The 23174-nt window shown below is 36.7% G+C and overlaps 1 protein-coding gene across 2 annotated transcripts in view; it reads left to right on the forward strand.

Annotated features, from left to right (window-relative positions):
• Window positions 1–23174, forward strand: part of HERC2 (HECT and RLD domain containing E3 ubiquitin protein ligase 2) — a 118013-nt gene that overhangs the window by 76090 nt on the left and 18749 nt on the right. For both annotated transcript variants that reach the window (XM_076358875.1, XM_076358882.1), the window contains exons 58-82: window positions 66–147; window positions 246–389; window positions 989–1079; window positions 2554–2731; window positions 3192–3273; window positions 3356–3527; window positions 5507–5651; window positions 6359–6584; window positions 7485–7656; window positions 8228–8414; window positions 9227–9367; window positions 9749–9940; window positions 12265–12418; window positions 13124–13231; window positions 14364–14495; window positions 15027–15185; window positions 15277–15395; window positions 15783–15908; window positions 16846–17001; window positions 17149–17264; window positions 17391–17589; window positions 18795–19009; window positions 19760–19937; window positions 21694–21855; window positions 22709–22800. In XM_076358875.1, the coding sequence (XP_076214990.1) occupies window positions 66–147; window positions 246–389; window positions 989–1079; window positions 2554–2731; window positions 3192–3273; window positions 3356–3527; window positions 5507–5651; window positions 6359–6584; window positions 7485–7656; window positions 8228–8414; window positions 9227–9367; window positions 9749–9940; window positions 12265–12418; window positions 13124–13231; window positions 14364–14495; window positions 15027–15185; window positions 15277–15395; window positions 15783–15908; window positions 16846–17001; window positions 17149–17264; window positions 17391–17589; window positions 18795–19009; window positions 19760–19937; window positions 21694–21855; window positions 22709–22800 (3728 nt within the window). The remainder of the gene's footprint in view (window positions 1–65; window positions 148–245; window positions 390–988; window positions 1080–2553; window positions 2732–3191; window positions 3274–3355; window positions 3528–5506; window positions 5652–6358; window positions 6585–7484; window positions 7657–8227; window positions 8415–9226; window positions 9368–9748; window positions 9941–12264; window positions 12419–13123; window positions 13232–14363; window positions 14496–15026; window positions 15186–15276; window positions 15396–15782; window positions 15909–16845; window positions 17002–17148; window positions 17265–17390; window positions 17590–18794; window positions 19010–19759; window positions 19938–21693; window positions 21856–22708; window positions 22801–23174) is intronic.

Consider the following 23174-nt stretch of genomic DNA (forward strand, 5'->3'; position numbering starts at 1 on the left):
TCTTCTTTTTAAAGTATAAAACTTTAAAGTGTATTGTAATGATCTTTATTTCCTGTCTGCTCTAGATAAAGGTCCCTTCCTTTTCTGAAACCCTATCTGCCTTGAATGTTGTACAAGTAGCTGGAGGATCCAAAAGCCTTTTTGCAGGTAATATAAGTTTAAAATAAATGTAATTATTTAAGGGCAGAAACAGATTTCCAGTTGTGAAACATTCATGGTGTTTCAAACTTTTTTCTTCATTTTAGTGACTGTAGAGGGTAAAGTATATGCCTGTGGAGAAGCTACAAATGGAAGGCTGGGTTTAGGAATATCTAGTGGAACTGTGCCTATTCCCCGCCAGATTACAGCTCTCAGTAACTATGTGGTAAAGAAGGTGGCTGTTCACTCAGGTACTGACTATTGCTATTCTTACATACATAAACAAACATATTAAGCCTGAAAATAGTTGCTTTGCAATTTTCTTGGGTGCTGTGATGCCCCAGCATAGGTGATATTTTTTACATTTTTTTAAAATAAATACAGGTTATTAAATTCTGCCTGTTGCATAAAATGTCAGATTAAGTCTAATGGTTCTGTTGTTAAAGTCTATGAATTTAGACCATACACAGTTTCTTTCTCGCTGGAAGTTAAATTTGTTAACTTCTGAATAGTTTTTCAGTCTGATCCAAAGGAAGCGTTTTCATTTTTGAATATTGCTAAGTGGTGGGTTTGATTTTCTGTTTTCTTGCATCATTGAAAATAGCAAATTGAGTGATTTTTTTTTTTTTTTTTTTTTTTTTTAATGTGCCAGGAAACCTACTCCCAGAAAAGTTTTGTGTTTTAAATTAAATCACATAAAAACTTCGAAGAAAATAAGTAATGTGTATTGGGTTGAAAGGCTCTTACAATTGCATTGTAGAAGTACAGCAGTGTGAAATTTCTGAGATTTTTGCTAGGTCTGCTGCCTGCTTGAAAGCTTGAAAATTTAAATTTCTGTTTACACTTTTAGGTGGCCGGCATGCTATGGCATTAACTGTTGATGGAAAAGTATTTTCATGGGGTGAAGGAGATGATGGAAAACTTGGTCACTTCAGTCGAATGTAAGGATACCAAATTTGTCTGTATTTTAGTAAGAGAACATTTGTGTTGCATGTTACAATACAGCTGACCACCGCTATTGACAATGACAGGATTTTTAATGCAATGGCAATAAAAAATTGTCTTGTGAAAAGATTTTTTTAACAGTGTATGTCAATTTACGGTGCAGCATTTGTAGCGGTCTTCAGTCATTTAAAAAGGAGGCATTTAATTAATATAATAATTGGAAACATACTTAGTGGATAAAGTCTTTAATAGTGTTTTTGAATGTCACTGATGAAATGGAACACTTCTGGATATAGAGTTTTTGGTTACTTTTATAAGGTAAGGTTTACAGAGGTGCCTTGAGGTGTAAAACCATAGCAGTTTTACGTTCCTGAGCTGTAACAGTTCATCATGTAAGCCTGACAGAGTATTTTGTAGCTCTTTTCTTTAGACTTCTGTTCACAAACTTGTTAGCCAGAAATGAATTTCCTACACTTTTCAGTAATACATAGTTTAATCTTTCACAGGACAGCTTTGAGGAAAATTTGAATTGTCTCAGGATTTTTCTTTGTACGCACCACAGAACAATGTTTTGAAAGAAGAAAAAAACCCTATAAACATAGCCCATGGGGAAATCTTTGTTTGTCATACTGATATAATTTGAAGACCTGCTCAGAATACATAAAAAATTACAGTGCCCAACTCAGATGGTTAATATATGACAACAAGTAAATGTTCATAGGGGTATGTGTGTCAGATCAATGAAAAGGGAAGTCCAGATTAGAGCAGTATTGTTGTTTATTGTTCAACTGCCTCATGTTTTCTGTAATTTTATTAGAAGTGAGACTTGGAACTCTTGGGCATTTCATGGGAGCAAATTTTCCAGGGGCCATGCATAATTTTATAAAACCTTAGTAGTGGCTCTGATACACAGTCAATATTAGAAAACCCTGAGTTGAAACTCTTCCCTGAATTTAGGGAACATTCTAATCATATGAACAGTAAAAGTTTCCAGTACTCTCATAGAAGCCTAACAGTAAATTCCAGTTCTAATTTCTCTCCCATAAAAGCAAAGTTGGGATGGGAGTGTCATCTCTTAATCTTACTATCTGGCTCTGTGTCCACAGGGTGGAGATATAATTACTTCTAACAAATCGCTCAACTTTGGGCAATGACAGGATATCAGTTTTCACTTTATATTATATCCTTTTTAATTGATCCATCACTTTAGTATTTTGGCTTTGTCACCTAAGTTTTGCAGCGTATACATAAAATATTTCTTTAAATAAACTTTGAAGTACATTAACATAGTGTAAACTTTAGATTTATGGTGCTACTGAAGAGTACGTCTTGGAATCATAATGTTGCATCTTCTTTTATCTTTAGGTTACTGTTAGTTATTACACAAAATTTTTTGGATTATGGAGGTTGGAGTATATTGTGCAACTCTTCCATAATTAACACAATTAATTCTTTACTCATTTTCTCTAGGAACTGTGATAAACCCAGATTGATAGAAGCGTTGAAAACCAAACGCATCCGTGATATTGCTTGTGGCAGTTCCCACAGTGCTGCCATTACCTCTAGTGGTGAACTGTATACATGGGGTCTTGGAGAATATGGAAGGCTAGGACATGGAGATAATACCACACAGCTGAAGCCTAAGATGGTAAAATAAACATTTCTTGTCTCTGATGAAATGTGAATGTGTTTGTTTAATCAATGATAAAATAAAGCTAAAGTAAAGCCAAAAACCATGAAAACAGTATGAAGACATCATTTTCGAGTGATCTAAATTTGGTTTTGGTACACATACCTCTAATAACAGGCAAGCTATTTCAGAAAGGCCAAAAAAATCCAGTCTCTTTCTTTTTCTTGGGAAGTGATGGGGAATGGCCAGTGCTGTTTTGAACTTTCATGTCCTGCATCTACTTTGATACATAGCTGGAAGCTACTGCGGTCATTGAGTGATGTTGGATCCTGAGTGAGCAAGGCTTGATAATCCTTTGCTAAATGGCATGCTCAGGCTGGGCGCAATGAACAAGATAGTTGTAAGAGCTTGAAAATGTCCGTAAGGTTTTAAAACATAATTTCTTTGAAATGTCTCGCTTACTTTTTCTGTTTTGTAGGTTAAAGTGCTCCTTGGCTACAGAGTCATTCAGGTTGCTTGTGGAAGCAGAGATGCTCAGACTCTTGCTTTGACAGATGAAGGTAGGAATATCCTTTTCCAGAAGATTTCTAGCACGTGGGAATACTGTGATCATTGTTTGACCTGCAGTTTGGTGTTTGTTAGGTTTGGTATTTTCTTGGGGTGATGGCGATTTTGGAAAACTGGGCCGAGGAGGAAGTGAAGGATGCAACATTCCTCAGAACATTGAAAGACTGAACGGCCAAGGCGTTTGTCAGATTGAGTGTGGTGCACAGTTCTCATTGGCACTGACCAAGTCAGGAGTGGTATGGACATGGTATGTTACATTTGCCAGAAAACATTAACAAAGCAATTGCTAAGTATGTGTTGTATTTATTGCCATTTGACTGTCTTAACTCCATCTGTGCCTTATCTGTGTGCCTTGTCTTTTAAATCGGCAGCTCTTCAAGACAAGCTGCGATCTGTTCAGTTACTCTAACACTGTGTTTTGTCACATGCTCAGTTGTGTATTGTACTCTGTTAGGATGCCTGGGTCTTACTGAACTAGTGGAGGAAGGGGAGGATCATTCCCTCTCTTGGGAGCAATGGAATGTGTAAAGGAATGTTAGTTCAAGACTTCGAGTGGAGTGGGAAAAAGAGGATCGTAGTTTGGAGTATGTAGACTGCAGCTAAAGCAGAGACTGAGAGAGTAAGGAATGTAGTAGAGTGAGGAAGTAAGCTAAAGTTCAGAGGAGATGGGAAGAGTTTCCAGATCTCCTTGGAAACACAGCGTCTCTGCAGAGCTCATTGCTGCTTAGAAGGCCACTGAGTTGTCAATAATGATGCCTCAAAGCAAGAACTGGTATGAGATGATCACCGAGTTATTCAGAAACTCTTTTTATTTTTCTTCTGTTTGTCTGCTCGCTTCTGCTTTGTTTTGAACACAAACCTGGCTTTTTGAATTTATAAACCTTTCTGTAAAATTTGAGAGCTTACTGTATGGCAGATCAACTTCAGAGCTCTAACCAGATCAAGGTCTTACCCCGTCCTTGTGTAATAAGACTATGACCTGTTTGATGTACGTCAAAGCTAAGAAGACTTAAAATAGTAATTTTTGTTTTATTATTTGTCAGCAATTGATGAATGATATGAAGAGAAATCCAAAAAACTTCTGTTTTTATAAGTTACTTCTATTTTTAAAAGGGAGAAAAGCTTTTAGCAGAGATGATGTTTCTTAGAGTGGCCACTGGAAACTATTTGTCTCTCTCACTTTCCCCCCACTTTTAATTTTTTTTTTTTTTTGGTAGTGACGAAAGGAGTAAGAGGAAAGGTAATTTGGCAGTCTTGAAGAACTCTGCAAAATTCTTGTTTGTTCCTTCCTTCCCCCAGTTTGTCTTAACGCTGTTCCATCTAGTCATAAAACCTAGAGCTATTTCATGACATTACAGCACTACAAGGAGATTTTTTGGGTCTGTTTTAGCTGTGCATGTCTGCACTTTAGGATGGCTGAGTTGCTTCTAAACTTTTATTCTCATCTTCTTGAATTTGTACTGATTTGAGGGAAAAATCACAACTTCTGTGTAGGTAGGCAATAGTACTATATATCACATTCACCTCCAGCATAACATAACCTTTCTTGAGGAAAAATTGGTGTTGGCGGTGGTGAGCAGCAGAACTGAGTGAATGGTTACTGAAAACACAGTGGAAGAGATCTCAGGAGTTTTTTTTCTTCTTTACTGACATTCTTAGAGGCATTTTAAGGTGTTTACATTACTTTTGCGTATGGTATATTTTTAGTGCAGTTTGTGTATAACAGTTTTAGAACAATTTAAACTATGGAGGCTTGAGAACCTGTATTGAGGCTTGCAACAGTGTGAAAAAACTCAGTTCTGAAAACACGTTAGTTCCCGTATATTTTTTCATGTGAGTATACTTGTCAAAGGGTCTGTTATTGTTAGGTTTATCCTCAGTAGTATAAGTCTGTCCAAGTCTATTGAAACACATCAATTTTTGTAGGTATTTATAATTGCAGTGTTTCAGCAACAGAGGGAATTCAACGTAATCACAGTTGCACTATGTACAAAAAATAGTCGTAAATGATGCCTGTTCTATACTGAGGTGAAAAGTTACGGAGTCACAGAACTACAGTCATCCTCATTTTTAGGCCTTTATAATTCAGATTTGAAGAATTTGCTAGTTGGTGCTTGTGTTTAATCTCAGTGATAAATGAAGTCTTTTGGTTCAGGAAGCTGCATTGACAGAGGAATGTGTAAACAATATAATTGTCTTGAATTTTATGTTTACTTTCTGTTGCAGGGGTAAGGGCGACTACTTCAGGCTAGGCCATGGCACAGATGTACATGTACGAAAGCCACAAGTTGTGGAAGGACTGAGGGGTAAAAAGATTGTGCACGTGGCTGTAGGTGCACTCCATTGTCTAGCGGTTACTGACACTGGGCAGGTATGTTGTGCATCATCCTCCTTTCCCCTTTTCCCTTGATCTAGACAGGAATAAACTAAACTGTTGAGGAAGAAGAGTGTAATAGCATCGATGCTGATTAAATGGAATAAAAATTGCTAATGATATTTATTTGCTTTTTGAAGTCTTGAATAAATATAAGCATGATTGTAACTTAAAATAGATTAGCTTTCAAATTATTACTGGACTTTAAATGTTGTTGTCATAGTAGCTTTTGTAATATTTTCCTAGTTTATGTATTATCTGCATGATCAGTTTCCTGCTTCTCACTCTTGAAATACAGAAGCAATCATAGTATTCTGGATAGCTTTTTCTGCTGTGACCCAGCATTATCATAGTATTGATTCAGATCCCCAATGTAATTACTATGCAGCTAATTCTTCTAACTTACTGTTCACTGTGAACATTGAATAATTTATGAATCAACTGATGATTTATGAATTGGCAATAATTTATGAATCATCTGATAAAGTGCTGCTTTGATTTTTTTTTTTTTCTTTTTTCTTTTAATGTATGATAATGCCTACATTATTTAATGTGTGGGGGGGGGAAGTCACAGCAGTAGGTTCTCTGAAGTGTCCTAGATTAATAATACAAATAACTAATATTCCTCTGTAGGAATTTTTAAGAAAACAATTAAATGAGGCAAACAGTGAAGCAAAGTAATATGTGGAAATGTTTACTGGCAGGTTTACGCTTGGGGTGACAATGACCATGGGCAACAAGGCAATGGAACTACTACAGTCAATAGAAAGCCCACCCTTGTCCAGGGCTTGGAAGGCCAGAAAATCACCCGGGTTGCTTGTGGGTCTTCCCACAGTGTAGCATGGACAACAGTGGATGTAGCTACACCATCTGTTCATGAACCAGTACTTTTCCAGACAGCGAGGGACCCTTTAGGTGCTTCTTATCTTGGTTGGTATTTATTGCCTTACACTGTTTTTTTTTTTTTATGCCATTGGAGAGTTAGTTGTGTGTGTGGTTTAATAGGTGATAGAAGAGTGCAAAAAGAAAACTGTCTCTTAAAAAAACACCACAAAAAACCCCAAACCAACCATACACACCTCTTAAAAAAAGCCCAACAAAACCACTTCCTGAAAGTGGAAGTTGTAAAGAACTTGTTCAGAAGTAGCATTAGTTGGAACTTTTGTTGTTCTTCAGGAAATTAAAATGCAATGTGCTTTATCAAATGCCCCAAGGACTTTGTCTTTAATATGGGATAGAGCTTTATGGAGGTAATGGTAGATGGATGCTACTGTAATATTGGTCATCTTACGTATTACCTCTTGCTATAATTCTTAATGCTGCTGTTACCTTTTGTTTCTAAGGTAGGTGACTTAAGAATTAGGGAGGCAAAAGAGCAATGTTTTGCGTTGGAATATAAAAACACCAAACATTTTGCTAATTAAACTTTTTCATGAACGAGGCAATGTATTTAAAAAAGAGCAAGAACTACATCTATAGAATATTTGATTAATATTTTTAAGAGTACCTAATAAATATTTTTGCTATTTGAGAAATTGCTGTGTAAGTAAAACTTGTTTTAGGTGCTGATCACCAAAATATTTATATCTGTATTACCTTAATCTTCATGAGTAAGTAATAAGGTGGAAGACTATTTTACGAAAGCCCTTGCTGCAGAGCTTAAGTATTGACTTTAATGTTGTAACTGTAGGCACTGCAGTTTAAGAATCTACTGTAGAGTTAGTTTTACATTCATCTTTCTGACTTAGCAAGAAGTTAGATAAATCCATTCCAGTTATGTTGTACACCGTTAAAAATGCTTGCCTTCTCTTTTTTCCCCCCTCACTCCAGGTGTTCCTTCAGATGCAGATTCTTCTGCTGCCAGTAACAAAATTAGTGGGGCAAACAGTTCCAAGCCGAATCGCCCTTCCCTCGCTAAGATTCTCCTGTCGCTTGATGGGAATGTTGGCAAACAGCAGGCATTATCTCATATACTGATGGCATTACAAATCATGTATGCCAGGTAGGCATGCAAATATTCTTGTCTTTTGCAGAGCAAAAGATGACATAGCTTACCGTCTATTAGGGTCTCTTGAGTCAGCTATAAATTGTTTCACAAGTTTGGACTCCTCAGGATAGGTCTAAGCTTCATTTAAATTTTCTTTTGATGTTGATGTTAGCTTTATGCTGTTAGGTTTTCTTTACAGAAGCTCCCAGTGCCTGGGGAAAAAATTGTTTAGGAATGCTCAAGTAAATCATGTAAAAGGAGTGTAAGTAAATCATGACAGTTGATGTGGAGGAAGCAGTGTGGGGCAGGGTGGAAAGAACAATAAAGCTTTACGGTGCCCTCCTTGTTGTTGGTAGAGAACAGAGTATTTGTGCTAAAATTTATGAAGAGGAACTCGTGTAAAATAGTTGCCTTAAAACACTGTATTTAAGCATCAGGCCCAAAGGAGGATGGAGGTAAACTACTCTCTGAATTCCAGAGCTTGGAAACCTTTCCTTATTTTATTAAGGCAAGCTAATATCATTTTTATTAAGTTCAACAAGGGAGTATAATTAGGTTTATGTTAATCTGTCCTAAATGATTTCAGGGATGCAGTTGTTGGAGCATTGATGCCTGCAAGTATGATTGCACCGGTAGAATGTCCCTCTTCATCGCCAGCCCCCCCATCAGATGCTACTTCAACAGGAAGCCCTGCAAATGGAGATGAATGCATGCTTGTAGGAGATATAGAAGAGAGGCTGAGCCCAAACCCATGGCAGGACAGGAGAGGGGAGGTAAGGTGTCAGATGAATTTTTCCAACAGTGTTTAATAGTAAAGCTGAAAAATATTGTCCTATTTAGTTTGATAATAGCAGAGATTGAACAGTTCTTTCATGCTCTAATTTCAGGAGTGGATACTCTGTGTATGTCAGATTTGGAAAAACTAAAATTTTAGTGTGAAATCAGTTTCGCACGTTCAGAATGCACTGTGTCATTTAAATGCAATTGTGATGATTTCTAGTAGTTTAGCGTTAACATGAAAATATTAACCATTTGACCAGATATTAAATTCATTTTACAGGAGTGATCTTTTTTTTAAAAAAAAAAAAAAGAAAAAAAAAGAAAAAAAAAGGTCAAGACTAAGGGAATATTTGACAATTATGTAATGAAATGTAATTGTAAACTTTTATCAACTAATGTAGACAGGAGGGCCTGAATGGAATTCTACTCTGTTGATTCCCAGCTGCTAACAGAAGCAGGAAAAATAAAAGGTTTGCTACTGAAGAGATCTTTTTCTTTAACAAACTGTTAATTTGACATGTATTGTTAGGGCTTGTTTTCAACATTGTAGACTTTTCTGCAGGCACTGATGTTTTATTGTATGTTTTTGTAGCAACTGGCGTTGAGGGGGGTGTTGGCTGGTTTGCCATGCTAGGAACATAAAATAGCTAAAAATACAGGGGGCGAATCTGTTGGGTTTGAATTTATGGCTGTTTTTAAATTGCTACTGTCTTTGAACGTAAGCCCTTCTAATAAATAATTAGACTCTTGAAGGTTTTACAGTATCTTGTTGCACCTTTTGTTAGTTATTATTTGTTTTGTCTAGGTTGTTTCTTCAGAAGATGCTGTGACACCGTCTGCTGTAACTCCCTCAGCTGCTGCTGCCTCTTCCCGTCCTTTCATTCCAGTCACAGATGATCCTGGAGCTGCCAGTATCATTGCAGAAACCATGACAAAAACCAAAGAAGTAATGTTGTCAATATCTTCCTTAAAACTTAAGTCCTTACGTGCTTTTATCAAGCAGTTTTGCTTTTTTAGTGCTTTTAAAGTTATTCTATAAATGACTGCGTTTTTTAAAATCTATCCAAAGACAGAGGGTTGTGAGGGGGTTTTTTTGTTTGTTTGTTTTTTTTTTGTCCGAAATTAAAGGAGGTTAGTTTTAAGAAAGCTTTTTCACTTGAGAAATGAGTTTAACAGTCGGTTAATTTGGGGGCCATATAATCCCAGATTTACGAATTGTGTGTTTTAAACTACCTTTAAACTTCTTCAGACAAGTTAACTTGTTCGAATTCAGTGAAATACTTCTTTCATCTTCACTGTCTAAATATTTCTGCAATTTGTTTTGTAGGACGTAGAAAGTCAAAGTAAAGTATCTGGCCCAGAACCGCAGTACTTGGATGAGTTTACTAGTCTCTTAGTACCAGATGACACACGAGTCATGGTTGATCTGCTAAAGCTTGCTGTGTCTAACCGAGCAGGTGAAAAGGGAAGAGATGTTCTTTCGGCTGTGCTGTCTGGTATGGGCACAGCTTACCCACAGGTCAGGTTTTGTTTCTGTTGCATTTTAACTATGTCCTTTTTATTAGTAGCTTACTAGAATATTTTCTTGTATTTCAAATGCAGTTCAACATACTGAGAAACTTAATAAACATGAAAATTTGAGTTGAACTTAAATGCATGTGAGCCTTAATGATTTTAATGGAAATATTACACGAATATATGTGCTACAATGTCAGTGAAAGACTATTTCCTCGACTTGTCATGCTGTAATTAGACATTAAAATAAAAGCTTAATGAACTGTATCTACGTATTGGCCAAGTGGCTGTGGTTATTGGAAAGAGCTTGGTTTAATTCAGCTGCAGTTTCCTGGCATGTTAGTTTAGTTAGCTTTCCTGTGGAATGTTAGTTTAAAAAATTCCATGTTGGTTTTGTTTTGCATCTGAGTTTATTTCTCAAATTGATGCAGTCATTATTGCTAGCTAAAAATGCTGTTAACATATTGTTAATGATATAGTAGTAATTCTTAATTTTTAAGATTTACATTTGAGGCATTGAAGTTTCTAACTATTTACAAAGTATCCATGGGTGTGGGGGTTTTTTTGGGACAACTGACAAACAGAATTAATAAATGCTGTAATACTGGATACCAACAGCTATGTGAAAGAATGTTACAAACCACAAATTATTTATAGAATATCTGCTTACAGTAATGAAGTGAAAGTTGCTTAATGTTTCTTTTAGCTTTACCCTTCAAATATTTTTTTTCTAATGAGTAGCAATGCATTTCTTTTAAGATGCTCACATGATGTAGTTCATTTATGGCTTTGCACTGCTTAAAGATTAGTTTGAAACATCAGAAGTGATTATGCAAAGCTGATTTTTGTATTCTTTTATTAAACTTAGCTTCACTAACCAAAAAGATGAATAATGACTTTGCTAAGGGTGTGCATTGAATGGAGAAAAATTTTATTTATTTATTAATGGTATAAATGACAAGACAGCTTCAGTTTTAAACAACGAAATCTTACGGTATCTCTGTCCGAGTAAACTAGGATTGTGGGAGAGCCTAACTGATGCTATTCATGTAGAGGCAATTGACTGGTATTTCTCAAACTGTTACTTCCCCCCCCCCCCCAATTTTCAAATTCTTTATAATGATCAGCTATGTACACCCATGTTCTGGGTTTGAGATGTAGTTGTCCCCCTCCCACCCCAATTAGATGCACACTATGTATGCACTTACACATTAATTCTGTTTTTTTGCTTCTAGCAAAAGGTTTTTTGCTAGAAGGCTTTTTGCTTCTAGTGAGTAGCTGAACAACTTTTTATGTGTGTGTTTGTGGGTGGTCGGTTTTTTTGTTGTTTTGTTGGGGTTTTTTTACCTCGAGAGTCAAAGTTTTTATTTGAAACTGCTCTTTAAAAATGAGTACTATCGGAATTTTCTCTCTAAACAGTGTTTTGCAATATTACATACTGGTTAAATATTTAGAATAGAATAGAATAGACCATTTCAGTTGGAAGGGACCTACAGCGATCATCTAGTCCAACTGCCTGACCAATTCGGGGCTGACCAAAAGTTAAAGCCAGTTGTTAAGGGTATTGTCCAAATGCCTCTGAAACACTGACAGGCTCAGGGCATTGACTGCCTCTCTAGGCAGCCTGTTCCAGTGTCTGACCACCCTCTTTGTAAAGAAATGCCTCCTCATGTCCAGTCTGAACCTCCCCTGATGCAGCTTTGAGCCATTCCCACACGTCCTGTCACTGGACACCGGGGAGAAGAGATCAGCACCTCCCTTGCCCCTTCCCCTCCTCAGGAAGCTGTAGAGAGCAATGAGGTCGCCCCTCAGCCTCCGTTTCTCCAAAGTAGACAAGCCCAAAGTCCTTAGCTGCTCCTCACAGGACATGCCTTCCAGCCCTTTCACCAGCTTTGTTGCCCTCCTCTGGACACATTCAAGGACCTTGACATCCTTTTTAAATGGTGGGGTCCAGAACTGCACAGGGTACTCAAGGTGAGGTTGCACCAACACTGAATACAGCGGGAGATTTACACCTTTCATTAATCTCTTGGCCTGTGCTTTACAGTTTAGATTTTACAGCTTGTTTTTTCTGTAAGAGAAAACACTTACTTGTGTTGTCATTTACTTGCTGGAAACTTACGTTGTTTGGCTATTAGTTTTAGGAGTTTTTCTAGCTTTAACACCACCGGAAAGAGTATTTTTGAATGAATATGATGGTTTATGAATCAGAATTCAGAAAACAAGTGATTTATTTATTTATTTTAAATTTGGGAAGAATCGTAGCTGGCTTAGATTTCTTGGTCTAATCAAACTTCCTTTTCGTAAAGTATCTTTTTCTTTTCTTAGGTTGCTGATATGTTGTTGGAGCTGTGTGTTACTGAACTAGAAGATGTGGCAACTGATTCACAAAGTGGTCGCCTCTCTTCGCAACCAGTTGTGGTAGAAAGCAGCCATCCATATACTGATGATACATCTTCTAGTGGCACAGTTAAAATACCAGGTATAGAATTCTTAGAGTTACGTTACTAAAATTCTGTTAATTTCAAGCTTGCGTGCATAAAATTTTTCCCTAGCTTGCAAAACTATGTATTGAACTTTTAAAGCCATGTTATGTCTCCTGTTGCTATAATAAAGTATTTCTTAAAACACTTACATACTGCATGAACATCTTGATCCTGTGAAATACTCATTTTTGGGTTCACTGGCTGTGACCCATATGTCATTGCCATTTTCTGTTCAGTTATGAAACTGAGAAGGACTGAGTCTTTTTCAGGGTCAGTAATTGAACACCTATCTTCTAGTCTTGAGCATTAGGGAAATACTTTTTTGTTTTAATGCTGCCTTTTCATTTAGTGCTTCCTTCTGTATGTTATCTAGTACTTACCAAAAGGTCAGGCAACAAAGAGCTATTTGCCTTAACTGTAAGTAGACATTTTTTGTCTGTTTCAACTTTAGTTTGGAATGTTCTGAATATAGTCTTCTGTCTGCTAGCCCCTACTCACATGAGCTTGCTATGATGTAAGCCTTTCAAAGAGAAGAAATTACAGGCAAATAATGTCATTAAACCAAAGGAAGTTATTTTTATTAATGAGCACTATGGCTTCCAAACAACTGTGTTTGATCTCATGTGGATTTCTAAAATACTGCATTTGTTCGTGGTATTGATTGCTCTGTAGAAATGTGTAAATTCTTTGTTGCTGTTTAGGTGCTGAGGGACTGAGGGTAGAATTTGATCGCCAGTGTTCTACAGAGCGGCGTCATGATCCACTCACCATAATGGATGGTGTCAACAGAATTGTTTCTGTCCGATCAGGTTATGAGAACTAGTGCTTTTCAAAAATGTCTTGTGTGATTTACTGTTAAATGCTGAATGAAATGTACCACTGTCTGTGACTGATTTATTGTGAGGGACATGCCAATAAAAAAAGAGGAAAAACTATGTAAATTGATATTCCGTTTTAAACTAAAAAAGATGTAGGAACTAGACACAGACATATAAGAGTGATCTTCCGTCTTTGAATATAGAGAATCTCTCAGAAAAGCATGTTGTCATGCTCTTCCGAAGAGCAGTTAGAGTGTAAAAAAATCAGTGTTTAGCACCCCTGCCAATATATGTGCATTGCTGTATAATCAAAGTATATGTAACAAATTGGAACACAATTGGAAAAGGATACTACTTTTGTTAGCTTCTTTTCTTTTTCAAGTAATACAGAAATTTGAGCTTTCATACAGTCAAGACAAATGCTCTTCTGCTGTCGAATGCCCAAAATAGTATCTAGGCTCTCTCTTTCTGTTTTCTACTCTGACTTACGTATGTGACACTAGATCTTTTGTCCTATTATCTCTGATTTCATTTTTAAGCACTATTAATTTGCAGTAGATTTTAGAGGAATGTTTTTAATCTCATCAAATTTTACATTGAACCTACCCATACATTATATCATGTGCAAGGGTCTTGGTAGTTACTGCCTGTGCTTAACATTTCTGAGGAGTCATGATGTGGGCTTTTACTGTTGACCCATTTTTCCCCAGACTGTTTCAGATGCGCATGTGTTTCATTATTGAGATATTTCTGATTGGAATCCTGGTTGGAAAAAGCTGTAAAGCTTAATTTAATGTATAAGTTGTTATATATTTCTGTAATATGAAAAGTTAATTTGAAAATAGGACAGTGGATTTTAGTAAGATCTCGTAACTGTCTTTTAAATGTGGTGTTAAAAGTACTGAGGGTATCTGTTAGCAGTGCTAACTGAACTGTTTAAGACAAGTTTTGTTAGTGTAACATAGTTATGTTCATGTGCTTTAACGTGGCTTTTTTTCTTTTTCTTGAATCCATTTATGTGATGTTTATAATATATAACCATGGAGGGAAGTTGCAATTGATGAGTGGCTTGCATTGGCTCAGACAGTATGGATGAATATGTTCGTATTACCTACTGTAACAGGTCGTGAGTGGTCAGATTGGTCTAGTGAATTGCGAATTCCAGGGGATGAACTAAAGTGGAAGTTCATCAGCGATGGCTCTGTGAATGGATGGGGATGGCGATTCACTGTTTACCCTATCATGCCAGCTGCAGGTAAGGTATTATATATGACGTTTACAGAAGGGCGAGAGAGTAGCTTCATTTGCCAGTTCTTTTTACAGTTGTATTTATTGCATGATATTTACATGCCAAAGTTCAATAGTTCATTTACGTTCATACTAAGAAAACATTTTCATTCATACTTAAGAAACATTTTCAACAAAGTCCTGAGAGGTGCACTTGTACATAGGGAAGAGATAAAAATATTTCGTAATCACCCTAGCTTGCCTCTTCATCAGTGAAGAGAGGATACTTTTGAGGCACAGTTCACCTGAAATTCTTTTTTTTTTTTTTTTTTTTCTTTAAATGCATCTGTTTCGGAATTAGGTGAATTATATCACAAAAGTGCCTCTTTCTTCCAATCCCTTCAAAGGGAGGTAGAATGGACAAACTCAGATGCAGACTGGTACTCTAGACTGCTGTGTTTGGTCAGCTAAATCCTCCCTATGTTCTGTTCTTATTTCAGTCGGAGGACAAATCTTCCCCACCTTTTTTTTTGTTGTTTTTGCTTGTTGTTTCTTGCAGGCCCTAAAGACCTTCTCTCAGATCGTTGCATTCTTTCATGTCCCTCAATGGATTTGGTTACGTGTTTGTTGGATTTTCGCTTAAATTTTGCTTCCAACAGGAGTATAGTTCCTCGCTTGGCAGCTTCTCTTGCAGCTTGTGCTCAACTGAGTGCCTTAGGTAGGTGTAGTCTTAAAATTAAGTCTATTTGTTTGAAGTTAAAATGATTGTTTTAAGTAATTACGTTCTTTGTGTGCTTATGTTTCCTTAGCTGCTGGCCACAGAATGTGGGCCTTGCAGAGGCTACGGAAACTCCTCACAACAGAGTTTGGCCAGTCTATTAACATCAACCGGATTCTAGGGGATAATGATGGAGAAACACGAGCTTTGGTAAGAAGGCAGTGATGCTCTCCTCTTCACATTTTTCACATTAAGATGTATGTGAAGCATTAAAATGCTAGCCCTGATGTACAACATTTTTGTTGTTACGGCAAAACAGGAAATGTGCAAATGAATAGCCTTCTTGCACAGGTCTGCAAGTTTGTAAAGGTACTCCATTTTAGAAAAAAAATTACTAATTCCGATACTGTATAGATGTGGGTTTGGAATTGCCAAAAAGTGATAGAAATACTTTTGGATTAGGAAATGGATGGAAATGATACTTCACATAGCTAACTGTAGTTTGGGAAGTTACTAATGTTTTGTCATGGTCATCTAAATGTACTTTTTTTTAATGCATACAGTAAGACTAACTTTCTAGTTCTGTGGTTTCTCTAGAGTTTCACAGGGAGTGCTTTAGCTGCTTTGGTTAAAGGTCTTCCAGAAGCTTTGCAGCGACAGTTTGACTATGAAGATCCCATTGTGAGAGGTGGCAAACAACTGCTCCACAGCCCTTTCTTTAAGGTAATGGGGTACAATGAGTAAAGAATTCATTAGTACAGTTCTGGATTTTTTTGAGAGATGTGGTAAGCTCATGTAGTCCCATATCAGAAACATTTTCTGACAAAATCAGTGTACTGCTTCTAAAAGGAGAATCAAATATACAAATAAAGAATAAGGAGTACCTAGCTAGACAGAGGTAGGTAGGTCAGAAAAACATCTTGGAAGTACAGTAGGCTGCACTTTCTGATAAGTTATTTCTGAATTGTCCTAATAGGAGTGTTGTATACTTTTATTTATTTATTTAAATACTCTGAAGGTTTTATTTACATGTCATTGGAACAGATAGGAATTCCTTAAAAGGAAGGCTATTCAGTTTGGACCCTGTACTTCAAAGTAAAAACAAACAAGCTGAGGAAGTCTAGAGAAGAGCAACAAGAATAAAAGGCTGAAAAAGCCTCCCATGTACTAAAAGTTAAACTAAGAGGACTTACCTAGCTTAAGGAAAAGAAATTCTTAAAATATGTAAAAGTTTATACAGGGAAGAACTAATCCATTGTTCACAATCTTCATCAGTAACATTGACTTGAAATTGAATCAAATTGAAAATCAATTGAAAATTGATTTAATTGTAGGAAGGCGACAGTTTTGAAATGGAAGGTAAAAAGTTCAGCACATGGTATTTGATATAGAAAAGTTAATTAATCTAGGAGTGTTTTTCACAGGGGGGTTGTGAAAATTTCTGGATTGGAAGAAGAAATTAGATACGTAACCGTGTGAAAGAGTGTGGGTACGCTTCATGCTGCCCTGTCAGTGAGGGTAATGAAGATGGCTTTTAATGTGTCTTTGAGACTCTATTCAGGCCCTGTTGGTCTGTGAGCTGTTCAACTGCATCAAATGCATATTACTTTTTATTACACGTTTTTGATACATCTCTAAAATGTTTTTTGATTGTCTGCAGGTGCTTGTGGCTCTTGCTTGTGATCTGGAGTTGGACACTCTTCCTTGCTGTGCAGAGACACACAAATGGGCCTGGTTCAGGAGATACTGTATGGCATCCAGGGTTGCTGTGGCTCTTGATAAAAGGACACCATTACCTCGCCTTTTCCTCGATGAGGTACTGCAGGAATATTTTAAATGGTTCATAGAACATATGAAAGTGTTTAATTTTAAAAGATACACTGAGTTTGAAGTATTTTATGCCAACTATGATAGGATTAACTGGTAGTTTGGATAATGTTGTTTAATCCAAAATATTTTTCAGGTGGCAAAGAAAATCCGAGAATTAATGGCAGATAACGAAAATATGGATGTTCTTCATGAGTGCCATGATGTCTTTAAGAGAGAACAGGATGAACAGCTTGTCCAGTGGATGAATAGGTTATTTCTTTCAGCTGTCACTGGTTTGATCTTGTGATGCTTCATTGTTGTACAATGATAAACTGCACTTTCTTGTGACTTTTTAAAAGCTCTTTTAAAATTTTGTTTGTTTTGCATTTTCTGCAGACGACCCGATGATTGGACACTTTCAGCTGGAGGCAGTGGAACTATTTATGGTTGGGGTCATAATCACAGAGGACAACTTGGTGGGATTGAAGGGGCAAAAGTCAAAGTCCCAACTCCGTGTGAAGCTCTTGCTACCCTCAGACCGGTGCAGTTAATTGGTGGTGAACAAACTCTGTTTGCAGTGACTGCTGATGGGAAAGTAAGGATACAACGAACAATTGTTCGTTAGAGTCCCTTGAAAAATTTCATCCTCAGTTAGAATGGGTTTGGCTAAATCAAAAATAATGTGCATAGCACAGATTTATTATTACTATTTTTTTTTAAAGAAACTCTACTATACCACTTGCACCACCAGTGCAATCTAGGTATTCAGTGTACAATAGCATTAAATGCATGAAACAAGACATGCATCTTAGTTCTCAATTCAAAACTGTGATCAGATTTTGGAAAACAAAGCTGAATACAAGTAATGTGCTCACAGAGTCCCATAAAACAGGACAGACAGTAAAATGGGATGGTGATTGTGTCTCTGACTTGGGGTGGGGGGGGTGGGGGGACGCGGCTCGGTGTAATTGGAATCTGAGATCGTTCACAGTTGGCTAAATGGCTGTAAGTTAGATATTGGAGGATCTAATTTGCAGGTGCTTAAATCCTGAGTGAAAAGGAGCACCATGCAGAGGTTTAGTGTAAGGTATAGGAGAAAAAAATAAGTTAACGAATTTGAAAAAATCTTTATTTTGATACAGATGGCAGCTTTGTGTTGAGGACATGATTGAGAATTTTAGCTAGAGCTTTGTGTAACAGTTACATTCATCTAGTGAGATACTGTAATGATTCTGTCCTCAGCAGTCAGTATCATCCTTGTTAATGATTCACAGAAGGATAAGGGACAGATGAATGACATTGCTTGGCATCATTCTGTTGGGAGAAATTACTTTCAGATAGACAAAAAGAGAGTGAAAAGCAGTACTTAAAACTGTATTTATGGGATGGGAGGGGAAGAAGCAACTGTGTTTAGGTGTGTATATTCCACAGAAGAAAGAAAACTAGAATAGTGCTGCTTGAAAAAGACCTACAGGTGATAGATGATTTTGTAATGTTATCATGCAAAGCTATGGTTTCTTGATACTTTTACAAAATCAGCCTTAGGATTTAAAATGAAATCCATTAAGTCAGTGACAGTTCATATTGACTTGAATGTAGCCATATTTTTACAAAATTTTGTGAAATATTTAAAAATATTTCTTATTTTCCAGAAGAGGGTGTAAAGGCATGTAAGAAACTGTTTTTTCAGGCTTTCCTTTAACTGTGTTCTAGTATACCTTCATTAGAATTCTTCTCTACAGCTCTAGTGAATGTTCTTCAAGAGGCAAACAAAATTACATTTTATTCTTCACTTTAAAGCTGTATGCCACTGGATACGGAGCAGGTGGTAGGCTTGGAATTGGAGGAACAGAGTCAGTTTCTACTCCAACTTTACTGGAATCCATTCAACACGTGTTTATAAAGAAAGTTGCGGTGAACTCAGGAGGAAAGCACTGTTTGGCATTGTCTTCTGAGGGAGAAGTTTATTCTTGGGGTGAAGCAGAAGATGGTAAACTTGGTCATGGAAACCGAAGGTAAGTAACACTTTGAAACATTATCTTTAAAAGCTATTAACGGATACTTATTATAGTTGCTATGTATTTGAAGTCGTGTATGAGTACTGCCTATATGTAGAAGTCAGTGTTAAGTAGTGATGTGGAAATGTAAATTTTTAAATTGGAGAACCACAAAATATTTTTCAGACAAACAGTTACTCTAATTTCTGTAGTTAGATACTGTGTTCTAACGCATCTGTGGATGCTAAAGTCCAGTGGCTTTGCTTTGGGATCTGTCTTGTAGGTATGTGGAACTTCAAGGCACTTCAGGGAGCAAAACTGCCATTCTGCTTCTGATCTCCACATGCATTGTTGCCTACGCTAAAGGAGAAGTTATGTTGCGTTAAAAATAACAATATTCTGATCCAAAAAGGAAAAGGAATGCTGAAGTCCATGGGGGGCAACAGTACATTTTATGCTAGAAATTTTGATAATGTATCTTAAATTGGACTGATTTTCCAGGGTAAATGCTTAGCTTTGACTAGATTTTAATGGAAGTTTTTGTAGTTTCGGCTTACCTGTAATGCTGTATGGTAAAATACTTCTAGCTTTTATAGGCCTCTAAAAATATTTCTGAATGACTAATTAAACTTAAATCTTTAGGATATTAAGCAAATACTCAGTTATTTTAGGTGTCCTCGTACTCATTTTAAAAACCTCTCTCCATACATTGGTGAACGTGAATGGTCTATTCTAGAAGTTTTGTCAAGACAAATATTTTCATTTCAGCCCTTGTGATCGTCCTCGTGTAATTGAATCCCTGAGAGGTATAGAAGTGGTTGACATTGCTGCTGGGGGAGCACACAGCGCATGTATTACAGCCGCAGGAGACCTTTTTACATGGGGAAAGGGGAGATATGGACGCCTTGGGCATGGAGATAGTGAGGACCAACTGAAACCTAAACTGGTAAGAAACCTTTGGAGTTCTATACAGCCTTAGTCCAGTTCTTACCTTCTGATTCGTAACTTTTTGCATTTCTGCATGTAAAGACTGAAAGGACAAAATGGTGGCATGTATTTGTAAGAAATGAACAGTTGCTTTAGAAAACAGGAATGGATTGGAAGAATAAAGTGAAAGTGGAGCTGCAAAACTTTGCTAGAGGTCACTAAACAGCTTATAAGGAATTTGTTTTAGAGAAGACTTAAAGAAAACCTCAAATCAAACATCCCACCCCCCAGTAAGTAAATTCCACCCCTTCACAGGAGTAGTTTGCACTGAAAGTAACAAGTGAACTCCTCATCCACTGGGTCCCTTCATTGCTTACTTTCTGGAAAATATACCAGTGAGATAGATATAGATATAGATATATACACACAGTGATTATACACACATACAGTGCTACACAGTGATAGCCACTTAGTCACTTGCAAACTGCTTTTTTCCTGACATAATAGTTATACTCTTAATTCTCAGGATTGAATACTGAGATGTTACTGATGTATATACTAAATTAATAAGAATTTAACCTAAGTAATTATGAAGTATTTAATTGCTAGTTGCTAAAGAAATTTGAGTTAAACAATTATTGATGAAGAAGATAGCTGTTTCCATTTGTTTCTTAAGTGGTAAATCTGAGAACTTGGACAGTATTGAATGTAGGAAGAATGAGTATACTGATTAACTGACGAGTTGTAATTCAGACTGTTGTACTCCTGTGAACTAGACTGTAAGAGCTTTAAGTTAGAATAGAGGTATTAAGAAAACTGCCCTGCCTTTGAAATGAGAGTTCATTTTGCTACCTGTGTTCTCTTGCTGAAAATACAGCAAAGAATAAGATTACATTAGTTGAATCAAACTGGATGTTAGTTTGTCATTTTTATTCATAGGTCTGTGCATATATTTCTATTCATGCAAGCATTAACTTTTTTCAGTGCTTGAATTTGTGGGACAAGGTATCACACATTCTTAGTCCAGTTTGGGACCTTATCACCTGTATCCAGATGTTCTCGTTCCCCTGCCCCCAAAAAACAAGGTCTACCCGCCTTTCCTATACATCTTTATACATCTTTCCCCCCACCATGTTCTTGGTTAGTATGAAAATAGATAATCTGTAGATGAACTGAAGTATGTGAAGTTCTATGCCGCTGTGGATGATGGGTTGTGCTACCTATAATCTTATTTCAAGTAGGGGTGAGGATGGGGGGATGTGATATATGTGGGTCACCATCCTTTTAATTTGTGAATCCAAATCTCATGCTTTATCACTAGATGGCAGCATTTCAAAAGATGTTGATTAAATTCAGATTATGATGCAAGTGCTAGAAAATTGTAAACTAGTAAAAGAGTATTTGAAAATAAGACTCTCTTTTTCTTACTGTATACAGTACTCACCCAGAGAGCCTGAAATTATTTAAACAGAATATAGTCTTTGATAACCTCACATGTTTTGTATGAATTGTTTTCCCTGACCTTTTAGGTCAAAAAAATTTAACTAGTTCACCAATTAAAAGGAATAATCCAGTATTTAAAAACACGTAGTTAGTTTTCATCTTGCTGGTTAGAAAAGAGCAAAGCCCTTTGACTTGCCTTTATTTGCTTGTTCTTGTGGTGTTTCAGACTTGTACTTCCAGTGAAACACCTCTCCAAGTTGGGTTTGTCATCTTTTCTGAAACTAAATGACCGAGTCTTTTATTGTGAACAAAAATGGGTGCTTTCTTTACAGGTGGAAGCTCTCCAGGGCTACCGTGTGATTGACATAGCCTGTGGCAGTGGAGATGCACAGACACTGTGCCTGACTGATGATGATACAGTCTGGTCCTGGGGTGATGGAGATTATGGAAAACTTGGGAGAGGAGGCAGTGATGGTTGTAAAGTACCAATGAAGGTATTTGAATGTAATTTTTCATTGTTTTAGAAACCATGAGGTTGATGTAGAAAGCTGAAGACAGATTTGTCAATATGTGCAAACTTCCACCCATCTGGGGACATCAGGATTCTTCTGATTGTTGTTAAGAACGAACTTTGTAGGCTACAATGACGAGTCTTTAAATTTTGTGCTGACTGTTAAGTTGCACTTCAAGGTTTTTTCTTTGGAGAACATTGGTTCTGGCAATGTTTCTCATTTTGATTTGGGTTCCTGTCAAAACAGATATTGCCAAGAAATCTTCATATTTCCTTGTGTTAATAAATTTCCATAGTACTGCTAAAGTCATAACTTCATTCCAGAAAGGGGTATCAATTGATATTGATGATGTATCACAATATGAAAAGAGCTTGTTTATGTTTTATCAATCAGTCCCATAGGGTTGATGGTAAAGTGGCATAAGGATCTACACTGAATAAATAGGAAGAGTGTACTGGAGGTTTAAATAATTTTACTATGTCAGCAGAATCACATCCATGTCATACAAGCTAGGGATGATTAATGTTGAGTATTTTCAGACAGAGCCTTACCGTTTCTACTGAGGAGCAATTGCTGAGTAACTATTGGCAAAACATACTAGAGATTATCTTCAACAGTTTGCCAAATCTGAGCTTCTTTTTAATATTTAAGTAGTAAATGGTAGAAAGATGAAAGGAGTAGCATTCTGCTAACTGATCTACATACACATTTTAATTTATAAATACACATATTGACACTTACACACTTCCACCTTATATTTTACTTAAGACAGTGCAGCCTATGAAACTATAGCCTCCTTAATTAACTTTTATTTAATTTGATATTATTTTCCTAGATTGATTCCCTCACAGGCCTTGGAGTGGTTAAAGTAGAATGTGGATCACAATTTTCTGTGGCTCTTACCAAATCTGGAGCAGTATATACGTGGTAAGTATTTTGTATTAGTTATTTTGACAGTGTTAGATGTAACCTTGTCTGCAACAGGTATTCGTGTTACACTGCCTTCACTGTTTTGACACCCTCCCCCCCCCCCAATCAAAAACTTTTTTGAGTTCCTCTGTCTTGATTAGTAATAAAATCTACCACTTTGGGGAACATTTTATAGTGCTATTTGAATGAAAAATCAAAGTATTTTGTCTTGGAGACCTAAGCACAGAGTTGTCATTCCAGGCATTGACCACTGCAAGATGCAGAAGTTCCAAGGAGGTCAGTAGAAGTATAAGCCTGAAGTGTCATGCAGGGTGCAAGATGATAGCATAAATAACATTATGTTACCAAAACTGTGTCTAGCTTGTGGTGGC

This window comes from Aptenodytes patagonicus, chromosome 1, assembly GCF_965638725.1.
Source record: "Aptenodytes patagonicus chromosome 1, bAptPat1.pri.cur, whole genome shotgun sequence".
In the NCBI taxonomy this organism is placed as follows: Eukaryota; Metazoa; Chordata; class Aves; order Sphenisciformes; family Spheniscidae; genus Aptenodytes; species Aptenodytes patagonicus.